Here is a 12613-nt window from a genome sequence, read left to right on the forward strand (position 1 = left end):
AAAACTCCTTTGTCCATGATTCAAGTTCTTCTAGAGATTGGTGCCATGCTACATTTTATTTTTTACATGCTCTGTGGTTTTGCCAACTGATCTGATTTTAGCTCCCTGATAATGGTTTATGCTTTCTTGACCCTTTGTCTATGCTCATGCTGTTACCTATTTCTGAAATAACCTTTCTTCTCCCTCTTTGTCTATTAAATCCTTTGCTGGCCTTTTGTTTTTATATCATCATTTCTGAACATATCCTCTTTTTGCTCTATAGCAGCCATCATTTGTAACAAAGCCTATATTAAAAAAGAAGTACATAAAAAACAAGTAAATATGCAATTTAAATAAATATGCAGCATTTCCATATACTTTTGCCTTCCAAGTCTACAAAGAGAGGAGGAAAGCATTTTTTTTCTCATCTCTTCTCAGTTTCATATAGGATTGCCTGCATTTTCTTTGTCTTGACTAGTTGCTGCCAATAAATAAGCCAACCAAGATACAGACACAGGAAAACTGCAGTTTATTCACTCAGTAGAGTGACACACTCCATCAGTTTATACCATTTCATATTTTCATGGGCTTTTCTCAACTTATTTTAATTGATCCACAGCAGTTATCCAGGCTTAAGCATAATTTTAGATTGTTAATGTTGCAATTCAGTTTAATCTGAATTCTTAACACTCAAGATCAACTTTTAGTCAGGGCTTCAGCCAACCACCCAAACTGATTCTTTCTCATTTGTATCTCTCATTATTTGTATCACACCATTCCCTTTCCTACTTCTCAAAAGGGAAAGGCAATGAGAAGCAAATAGCTTGCTTTACTCATGGACATACAAACATACACGCTTACTACAAAAAAAAAATGACAACTCGAACACAAACTCAATATGTTATGCATCACAAGGAGCCTGAGGATGCCACTAAAGATTAATACCTGGCAGCAGTCCCCTAAGAGGGAACTCTCTGGAAAGACCCCAAATTACCAATGGGTCCTTAACAAACCTTTAATTAAAGAATTAATAAGAACTCCAGCCAAACACACTTCTTTGCATTCAGATGTTGAGTTCCATCATCTAAACTGATCTGCTGAGTTCAATGTGGACTGGAATGCCATCATTTCTGATTATCTGTCCATCCAAGGGTCAATTTCAGCAGGCAGCTTCAAACTTCAAATCTCATTGGGGCTTCCAAAAATGACAACTTGTAAATAAATCAGAACTACTATAGTAGTTATAACAAGAATCTTAATATGGGAAGCAACAGAGGACCATAGTCCTGGAACTTCCAATGAATTACACAACATGAAGGCATTGATCTGGTTAATTAAATTTATTGGAGCTTGTCTGATTAAAATGTACTTAAAGTTTTGATTGTCTTCAGCTCAATTCTGACTTGAGTGATTGACAGATACTCAAGGATTTTAGTGTTTGATCTGGGACAAGGGTCAATCTAGGGTTTTTTTTTCAAATAAGATTGTCAGCAATAAATGTGAAAATGATAAGAAATAAAATAGAAAAACATGAATTGGGGATGAGGAATGAAAGAGACCAGAGACCTATAGACTCTGAAGAAGCCTCATACCTATACCTTGTGAGTACTTTCAAGAAAATAATTGAAAAGTCCTGGACATAGTGAACACCAAAAATCTGACCAAAAAAGGAAATTAATTTTATTTGAATGGATAAGATTATTCTTGAATCAGCTGTCTTATTCCAGGTAGATTTCTACCCTGGACAAATGGCAAATTGATAATGAAAAGTGGGTAATGACATAAAGGACATTGATGCCAACTGTAATAATTTCATATAGAAATTTAGTTCATATAATAACAACCTAAAAAGCTTACCAGTAAGTGAGAAATAGTAGCCAAAGACATCCCCTCTTTAGAATATAAACTCATTTGTAAAATTGTATAGACAAGGATAATGGAAGATTGAATAGTATCATTTTATAAAACAGTGAAGCAATAGAAGTTTAAAGAAAGTATGGCAAAGAGACTGAACTAAGGAAAGTCATTCCAAAGATCCTTTAGGATAAATATGGAAGGATAACAACAAACAAGAAAAAAGGAAAAGGATGGAAATTTTTCTGCCTAGTCATTTTCATTATCAAGGACATTGAAGCCATCACATTTGTACTTGAACATCAGTTTTTGAAAAGATATCAATAAAAATATTAAAAAATTAAAAGATAGAGGAATGTAGTATGCAGATAAGGAGAATGAATGCAGGAAAAGCAGCTGGATTAGACCAAATGTTCAAAGAGGAGATATATGATGTATGTGACTTAATTCTAAGGATGAAAGGGTACTGATTCACACATTATCTAAAGGAAGTGAAGACACCAAAGGTTTGGAAAAATCTTCAGAGTTTAATAATATTAGAATAAATGACTGAGAGAACATCAACAACCTTTGAATTGGATACTGTTTCATTTCTATAAATTTTTATGAGAATTATCTATACATCCATCAAGGGTATTAGTAGTATGAAAGAGAATTTAAATTCTTTTTGTTTATTTTAACTTAATCAAGAACTTGGAGTCCCCTTGCCTTTCACACTTACTTAGTCACTAACAGTTCGTTCTAAAAGACCACAAGTCCTCCCCTTCACCCCCTACAGTGCTAGGCCATTTGGGAGACTATGATTAGTTATTGAGATGTGATAGACCAGCCCGCATTGAAAAGAACTAGAAACCAGAGAGATGGGAAGTAACTTGGAGAAAACTGCTTATAAAAGCCAGCCAAGGGAATTCTGATTGATTCTACTGCCTTGGTGGCTCTTGCTGAGGGAAGACTTCTGCATTGGTGTTTCTGCATTGGATTTCTGCTGCATTGATGTCTCTTGCTGGACTATTTCTGCATTGGAGGGATTCTTCTGCTTTGGACTTCTGGTTTGGTGACTTGGAATGAAGAGACTCTCATAGACTTCATCTAGAGATTGGAACATGGAGGCTGAGACTCTCCCGCTCTTCTGGTTGGAGAGCAGGACCTGAGGGAACCTTTGTCAGAGTTTGAGCTGGATTTCTTCAGATAGGCAATTATAGGGTATTTAGCTAGGCAATATTTTCTGCTTTCTTCCTACATTTTCCCCTTTACTATCTCTATCTTGCTGTAATAAAGCTACTAAAAGTACTATAGCCTCATGACTTGAGTTAATTTTTATAAACAGTGACCACAACAATTTTTAAAAATTCTTATATTTGTCAAACCCATTTTAATTATTACAATAAGAAAAGGCCGATTTTCAGAAATCATAACCCATAGATGATATTTCTTTATCCTTACTACAAGATGTAGAGAAGGCAAAGGTTCCACTGTGTTTATTGTTGATTGTAAAAAAAAAAATATTTGTGAGGAGAAAAAAACTCTACCTCGGTGGTTTTTTTTAAAAAACATATCTCCCATCCCATCACAATTTTTGAAGATTCTCTGAAAGATAAAGGTATTCTTATAAAGGTATAAGAATACACAAGGTATTTGCCACCAAAGTGGAGATCTAGGGTAGAGTTCACAGTGTAGAGGAATTCCTTGTGCATGATGAGATCCTTTAGTTGTTCCTGGTTGAAGAAGATCTTATTCTGGTTGTCTTGAATTCCTAAACATTTCATCAGCTTCTGGAAGATAGTTTAGTTGATAGAGCATTAGATTTGGAGTCAGGAAGGCCTTAGTCCAGAACACACTTTGGACATTTACTAGTTCTGTGGCTCTATATAAATTACCTCTCTGGTTCTCAGTTTCTTCAGTAAAGAGGAAATAATTGATGACTTCTAAGGCTCATTCTAACTCTAAGATCCCCATGAAGAGATCCAAGACTATTCAGGAGTTTAATCATTCCTACCAGAAAAACCAAGTAGATCAAGAATGTTTGTTGCTCACATTTTTACTTATAGTATTTGTCCATCAGTATAGTTATTAGATGAACAATACAAATGGATAGTGAATTGGAATTAAGCTGGGAGACAAAGAATGCCAATTTGTCTTGAGGGAATTGAAGAGATCCTTTGATAATCTCAAAATTTCAAAAGGGCTCTCTTTTTAATATTTTTAATATTGAATAATTAGAATATTTGAAAATAGATTTTCAAATCATGAAATTCTCTAAAGGACCAAAAATAAGTGACTTGCAGAGAGCAATAGACACAGGGTGGATTTGAGCAGGTTGCAATATATCATAAATAAGGAACATCAAAGAAGAACTAGAGTAATGGATGTCACCAAGGAAATCTATGATCCAGAAAGTATAAATGAAAAATACTTATTCAGGGCCACCTATGTGTAAAGCGTAAGAAGGTAGACTGGTCACCTAGTAAAAATGAGAAATAACAGATATTCTGAGTACTTTACTGGTATCCTTGCAATATTAGGAGCTAGAGAAGAGGGTTTCTAGTATCTAGTCATTGTTTATTAAATTTAGGTTTCATTTGTTTCATTTTCATTCCTTTTTTTTTCCTTCATTTTTGAGATCCCAGATCCATGCTTTTATCAGTTTAAGAATTTCTGGTGTGGAAACTCCCTCTACCCATGTCAACAAATTTGAAACTTAGGTTCCTAGGGTTACCTAGGGATGCTGAGAAGTAAAGTGATTTGCCCACAATCACACAAGTAGGATGGGTCAGAAGCAGGAAGTTTGAACCCAAGTTTTCCTGATTTCAAGACTGGGTCTTTTTCCATGTCATGCTTCCTATTCTTCACTTCTTATTTATTGTTACTGGTTTGTAGTTTTAAAAAAATTAACTCAGATTGTTGTTTCATGGTGTTTGGGCTAAAAAGAAAAGAAATTTCTAAAAAAGCCACCCAATTGATAGGTGCAGGATAGTAAGAATAGAGTCACTCCTTCCATGTCTATGTTCTTGCTGGATTTTAGGGAGTTTGTTTAATTTTTAAAAGGAAGGAGTAGTTGGCCTGAATTTATGTGGGCATAAACAAGATGTGGGAGTAGAAGCAGAGATAGTTCAAGGAACTATATGAGCTGAAACTCTGATGATAAAAAGTTCTTAGAGGGTAAATTCTTTTCTGTATTGCTACATGGACCATGTCTGATTTTTACCAGTGAGAGGGGATGATGGGATGCTTTTTTGCTGTCATCTGATCAAAGTGAATACTAAGTGAGTACAAAGCGAGGCCAGAGGAAGAGACATGGTATTGAATAAATAATAAAATGTTTGTTTTTAAAAAAACATGTAAACCAACATAAAGAATGAAAACTCAGATGACATGGAGAAGGAAGTAGTGAGGGGTGGAGGATAGGAAAGAGAAGGGAAGGTAGTGAGGGAAGGAGAGAGAGAGGGGTGAGAAAGGAAAGAGAGAGAGAAAGAGAGAGAGAGAGAATGAAAATTGGGGATAAGGAGAGAAAACATTTGATTCTTTATGTAACAGGAATTTCCCGTGGAACTGCTTTGGATACATATATGTTTGAACTGAAGTCTATGTATAGATTTTCTTATGCTTTAGAAAAATGTATGAGAAAGTATCATAATAATTTGTTTATTTAGTTCAACTTAAAATATTTAAAACAGTATCACCTAGAAGGCATAATTCATAATCTTATAAATTCTCATTTTTATAAACCTAGTTATTTGTTTTTCAAAGAATGTTTATATGTTGTTTTAAAAAATTAAAAATTCCAAAAGAACATAGTTAGAGATGATAGAAATTTTATTTCTGATAGTTATAACTATTATAAAGAAGGAAATATAACCTAGAAAAAATTTCTTTTCTTTTTAGATCTTATGGAAGTGTATTTAAAGCCATACATAAGGAATCTGGTCAAGTGGTGGCAATTAAGCAAGTTCCTGTTGAGTCAGATCTTCAGGAAATCATCAAAGAAATTTCTATCATGCAGCAATGTGACAGGTATGAATACAATTATATTTATATTTTTATCCTCGTGACTGACACATGCACATATATATAACTGACAATTGCATTATTGTACATATAAACATGTATGTATATATTGTTCTAGATTACTTGCTTTATTTATTCTGTGGAAACATGAATTAAAAATCATCAAAGAAGATGGGATAGTTGTTTGAAGTTGGTTTTAGAACACTGTACTTCTTTTATAAATGGATATAGTATATAATGCACTAGGATCTTTGGTGACAAAAACTGCTCATCCTTAAGGGTCATGCTTTTTCTTGCTTGCTAAACTAATTTATTTTTGGCATATACATTTGACATTAACTTTGTAAGGTGATGAACATGGGAGACTGACTGGAAGAATGGTATTGCCTTTGACAGAAATAGGAAAGTTTAGAAAAGGGATAGGTTTGGGGGGGAAGGATAATTTGTTCAGTTTTGAACATGTCAGATTTGAGATATCTTTGGGATATATAGTTTGAAATGCCCAGTAGGCAGGTGGTGGTGCTGAAACTCAGAGGGAATATTGGATGTATTCTTTTAATCTATTCAATCCTAATCTCTCCTCTGTGCTTTAATGGAACTCTGTGAGTTGCTTACATAGAGATAGAGGCCCCCAGGATGGAACTTTAGGGAAAAAAATGACAGTTTAGCCGGTGTGATACTGATGATGAGCTATCAAAGGAAACTGAGAAGGAGGGGTCAGGCAAGTAGGAGAACAAGGAGAGAAAAATCCAGAAAGGAAGAGTGCATTTTTGTGCATTTAGTAGGAGAGTTGAGTCAGTAGTGTCAGATGTAGAAGAGAGATCAAGTAGGATGAAGACTGAGGTAAGACTATTTGACTGGACAATTATGACATTAGTTACCAGGAAAACAGCAATTTCAGTTGATTGATGATGTTCATTTCCAGATTACAAAGGACTGAGAAGTAATTGAGAGGAGAGGAAGTGGAGATAAAGAACATAGAAAACTTTTCCCAATGACTTTGCTGGAGAAAGGGAGGAGAGATATAAGGGAGGGAAATGGTTTGAGGGGATGGTAGATGAAAGTTTTTTTTTTTTTTCAGAATGGGGGAGAATGGGCATGTTTGAAGGTAGTATAGAAAGAACCAGAAGAGAGGGCAAAGTTGAAGATTAGAGAGACTGGGAATAGTTTAAAGGATGAAATATTGGAGAAGATAGGAAAGAAAGATTGGAATTGAGGCTCTGTAAAGGATTTGGCCTTGACAAGGAGAAAGGCTACTTTGTTATTAAACACTGGGGAAAACTAGAAGAGAGTAAGAAAATTTAAGACCTTTTGAGATGAAGAGGAGTGGAGAAGAAGGAATTTATTGCAGACTTAATCTGAAGGAAATAATGAGAGAAATTAATTTTGGACTTGATTCTGAATTTTATGAAAAAAATTCATTGCTGGTACATGAAAATATGTTCAAAATCACTATTGATTAGGAAAATGGAAACCAAAACAATTATCAGGTATCATCTTGTACCCATTAGATTGGCTAAAATAACAAAAGCGCAAAATGACAAATATTGGAGAGGATGTTGAAAAGTGGGGACTACAGTGTTAGTGAAAGTATGAACTGATGCAACCATTTTGAAGAGCCATTAGAGAAAGAGGAAAACAACCTATATATTCCAAAATATTTATAGCAGCTCACTTTGTGGTAACAAAGAACTGGAAATTGATTTCCATCAACTTGGGAATGGACCAAATAAAGATATATGATATAATATGATTGTGATGGAATACTATTGTACCATAGGAAATGATGAGCAGATTAATTAAAAAACTTGGAAAGAAGTTTTGAGATAAAGAGTGAAATGAGTAGAACAAAGAGAACATTATATACAACTCCAGATTTATTATTTGAAGAATAACTTGTGAATGTTTACCTCTAGAAAATAGAGAAATGGAGACATGAAATACATAATCTATATATTTGCCAGATGTTGTCTTCTTTGATGTGGGGAGGATAGAAGGGACCAAATAAATAAATAATTTGTTGCTAAATCAGAAATGCTGGGAATTTTTGGAGGAAGTGATGATTCTATCTTGAAGTTCATGATATTAGATGGTATAATGATAATTAAGCAGGGGAATCTGTGTACTGATTATAAGAAAGCAGATTTCAGTGAATTCAGAGAAAGGATAATTAGGAACCTGTTACTTTAAAAGTCAAAAGAGGAAATGACAATGGTGAGACATCCTTTCAAAACCTATGGGATGCAGCCAAAGCAGTACTCAGGGGGAAATTTATATCCTTGTTCATATATTAACCAATTAAGAAGGGCAGAGGTCAATGAATTGGGAATGCAAATTAAAAAACTAGAAAGCAAACAAATTAAAAATCCTCAGATGAAGACTAAATTAAAGATCCTAAAAATCAAAGGAGAAATCAATAAAATTGAAAGTCAAAGAACTATTGATTTAATAAATAAGGCTAGAAGCTGGTACTTTGAAAAAACAAATAAAATAGACAAAGTACTACTCAGTCTAATTAAAAAAAGGAAAGAAAAAACCCAAATTGACAGTATCCAAGATGAAAAGGGAGACCTCACCTCTAATGAAGAGGAAATTAAGACAATTATTTAAAAACTACTATGCACAATTATATGGCAACAAATATGGCAATCTAGGTGATATGGATGAATACTTACAAAAATATAAATTGCCTAGGAAGAAATAAATTACCTAAACAACCCCATATCAGAAAAAGAAATTGAACAAGCCATCAAAGAACTCCCTAAGAAAAAATCCCCAGGTCCAGATGGATTCACAAATGAATTCTATCAAACATTCAAAGAACACCTAATTCCAATATTATACAAACTGTTTGACAGAATAAGTTAAGAAGGAGTTCTACCAAATTCTTTTTATGACACAAACATGGTACTGATCCCAAAGCCAGGCAGGTCAAAAACAGAGAAAAAAAACTATAGACCAATCTCCCTAATGAATATAGATGCAAAAATCTTAAATAGGATACTAGCAAAAAGACTCCAGCAAGTCATCCCAAGGGTTATCCACTATGACCAGATAGGATTCATATCAGGAATCCAAGGATGGCTCAATATTAGGAAAACCATCCACATAATTGATCATATTAACAAGCAAACCAACAAAAATCACATGATTATCTCAATAGATGCAGAAAGAGCCTTTGATAAAATCCAACACCCATTCCTATTGAAAACACTAGAAAGTATAGGAATAGAAGGACCTTTCCTAAAAATAATAAACAGTATATATCTAAAACCATCAGCAAACATCATCTGCAATGGGATAAACTAGAAGCTTTCCCAGTAAGATCAGTAGTAAAACAAGGAAACCCATTATCACCTCTATTATTTAACATTGTACTAGAAACACTAGCAGTAGCAATTAGAGAAGAAAAAGAAATTGAAGGTATTAAAATTGGCAATAAGGAGACTAAGCTATCACTCTTTGCAGATAATATGATGATTTACTTAAAGAATCCTAGAGAATCAACCAAAAAGCTTGTCAAAATAATCAACAACTTTAGCAAAGTTGCAGGATACAAAATAAACCTGCATAAGTCATCAGCATTTCTATATATCTCTAACCCATTTCAGCAGCAAGAATTAGAAAGAGAAATTCCATTTAAAATCACCCTATACAATATAAAATACTTAGGAATCTATCTGTCAAGACAAACACAGGTACTATATGAACACAACTACAAAACACTCTTCACACAATTAAAACTAGAGCTAAACAATTGGAAAAACATTGATTCCTCAAGGGTGGGATGAGCTATCATAATAAAAATGACAATCCTATCCAAATTAATTTACTTATTTAGTGCCATACCCATTGAACTATCAAAAAACTTCTTTACTGACATAGAAAAAAAACATAATTAAGTTCATTTGGAAGAACAAAAGGTTAAAGATATCCAGGGAAATAATGAAAAAAATGCAAAGGAAGGAGGACTTGCAGTCCCAGGTCTCAAACTATACTATAAAGCAGTGGTCATCAAAACAATTTGGTACTGGCTAAGAGATAGAAAGGAGGATCAGTGGAATAGACTTGGGGTAAGTGACCTCAGCAGGACAGTCTATGATAAACCCAAAGATCCCAGTTTTGGGGACCAAAACCCACTTTTTGATAAAGCTGGGAAAATTGGAAGACAGTATGGGAGAGATTAGGTTTGGATCAACATCTCACACCCTACACCAATATAAACTCAGAATGGGTGAATGACCTGAATATAACAAAGGAAACTATAAGCAAATTAGGTGAACACAGAATAGTATATTTGTCAGATCTTTGGAAAAGGGAAGACTTTAAAACCAAGCAAGAGCTAGAAAAAACCACAAAATGTGATTAGTGATTCTAGTGAAGAAAAAAATTTAAGAAAATATTCTATACAACTAATGTTAAAAAGATGTATAGGAGTTGGAAGTAAGGACAACTAAAATGAATGCAATTAAGTTGGAAAATCTTATGTGAATCATTCTGAAAGAATAAAACTCATTATATACTGAAACAGGTGTTGAATGGTAAAGGTTGCAAAGGGCTTTTAAGAGCTATGTTATGGTAAGAGGAAAATGAAATGAAAGATTTGGGCTATTGTTTGGATTGGCTAGGATCTCAGTAAAGGACAATAGCTAGGAGGCAACGGTATCCCATGATTACTTTGCTTCTTTCTTTGCTGAGAAGCAATGTGTAGAGAACTTCTTTTTTGAATCAGTACTATCTGAGTTCAATTCTTGCCATTTATTGGGTGACTCTGGGCAAGTCACTTAAATCTCTCAATTCTTTAGGTACCCCTCAAAAATTCTAAATTTCAGAGAAGGTACTGTGTAATTAGAATCTGTTACCCAAAAAACTATGATTCCCAGCAGAACTATGATTCCCAGCATCCTACTTACTTCCTGTCATTACATGCTAAGTAGACAGGATATAAATTTGGTGTAGCCACACCTCTCTTTTTTTTTCCTTCCTGTCTCAGCTTTGGTGGAATGGACTTTTTGAGCAGGTAGAAAAATTTAGTCACATGGTTCTAATTTGTTAGATAATAAACTTTATAAAAGTTAATACTTGAGGTATTGGACATTAATTTAAATCCTGCATTTATGGTGACCAGAAGTGGGGTTCAGAATCCTTAATTCTCTCTGATATAGTGATGTGGCATAGTGATAGGAAATGGATATCTACTAATATTGGGAACTTCCAGGTGAGGAAACTCCCTCTATAATGCAGAGATTCCTCCCCCCCCCCCCCTTTCTCTGCAACATCTAGTTTTAGAATTGCATAGAATACTTAGAGGCTCTCTAATTTGCCTTTTGTACATAGCTGTGATGTGTCAAAGGTGGGATTTGAATCCAGATCTTCTTGTCCTTTAGGCTTACCTCTTATATCTTGCTACCTGTAACATATAGTAGATGCTTAATGAATAATTGTTGATTGAAATGTATTGGACCATTTGATCAGTGTCAAATAGTTATCTTCTTATTTGGGCACTGATAATACTATAAAGTTTTCTCAGTGAAATGTACAGCCATGTGAAATAAATTTGTTTAATTAACCCCCCCAGAAAAAATAAAGGGGATGAAAATGCATATTGTTTAAATTATGATATGTCAATAGTCAGATATCCTATTCAGTTAGAACATCATTATACATTTTTTGGACAGGAGCTGTAGAGGGTAAGTTCAGTCAGTCAGCTAGCATTTATTACATGCTATGTTACAGATACAGTGCTAAATAATAGGTATGCAAAAAAACACTTCAAACAACATCAACAAAACCATGCCCTACCCAGAAAGTCAGATTGGGTTACATTGCTTTTTGGGAATGTTTACAATTCTTCTAATGATGTCAAACTGCTTAATGCGACAAAGGTTCTGCCCCATAACAGAGGTGATGTGACAAAGGTTCTATCCTTGCTCCGGGTGATATTAAAAGGCTATAAATTATGGAAGAATATGTTATTGGAAGAATTAAAATTAATCCAAAAGGGAAGTGAAGAGGACATGTTATAGGCGCTGTAGTGTAAAAACAATTTAAAAAATGATAACAGTGAGCTAAACAAAATAGATAGAAAAACTGTTCCAATATAGGTTCAAAACTTTTTCAAAACTGTTTAACTCACCAATCAGGTTCAAACTGTTCAGATATTTTTGATAGATGTAATCAATCAAAAGTATCCTAAGTGATGAAGTGAAGCTCAAATGTGAACTTCCCTTTAGGGCCAGGCACAAGGATGCTAAAGAGACTCTTATAAATATAAAATATTTATTGAAATATATAAGGATAAATAAAGGATTTCTAATTCTAAGGGATTCTAAATCCACCCAAATGAACTCCCTGGTTCTGCAAGGAACCATTTTTCCTGTGTTTCACAGGCTACACTAATCCTCCCTGATCTTGTAACAGTTAAAATTTAGGGGAGACTGAGGCAGGTAGAAATTAGTTTCTCTCTGCAAGAAGTATTATATTTTTTAGAGGTTTATTAAAGGTTAAAGATGAAAGAATATACAAGTAAGAAACATGTGCCTAGGCCAGAGGCCTAGACAAAATAACCTCACATCACGCAAGAGACGCTCCTGCTCCAAAACGGAAGTCCAAAAAGAGCCAAGAGAGAGCCCTCTCAAAAGCCTTTGAATCAGCTTAAATACCTTCTCGATCTTGGCCCAGGTGAGATTACAAGGTATTCTGGGGAAGTGGAGCAAAGGCTCGTGGGGATTGTAGTCCTGTATTCGAGTCTATTTTTTACATTCCCTCATGTGAT

General features: G+C 34.3%; 1 protein-coding gene across 7 annotated transcripts in view; it reads left to right on the forward strand.

Annotated features, from left to right (window-relative positions):
* Positions 1–12613, forward strand: part of STK3 (serine/threonine kinase 3) — a 540259-nt gene that overhangs the window by 78292 nt on the left and 449354 nt on the right. For all 7 annotated transcript variants that reach the window (XR_008917553.1, XM_056823277.1, XM_056823275.1 and 4 more), the window contains one exon: positions 5716–5844. Coding sequence is in view for 6 of the 7 variants with exons in the window: in XM_056823277.1 (XP_056679255.1) it covers positions 5716–5844 (129 nt within the window). In the remaining variant the exon portion in view is untranslated. The remainder of the gene's footprint in view (positions 1–5715; positions 5845–12613) is intronic.

The sequence above is a fragment of the Monodelphis domestica genome, chromosome 3 (genome assembly GCF_027887165.1).
Source record: "Monodelphis domestica isolate mMonDom1 chromosome 3, mMonDom1.pri, whole genome shotgun sequence".
Taxonomy (NCBI): Eukaryota; Metazoa; Chordata; class Mammalia; order Didelphimorphia; family Didelphidae; genus Monodelphis; species Monodelphis domestica.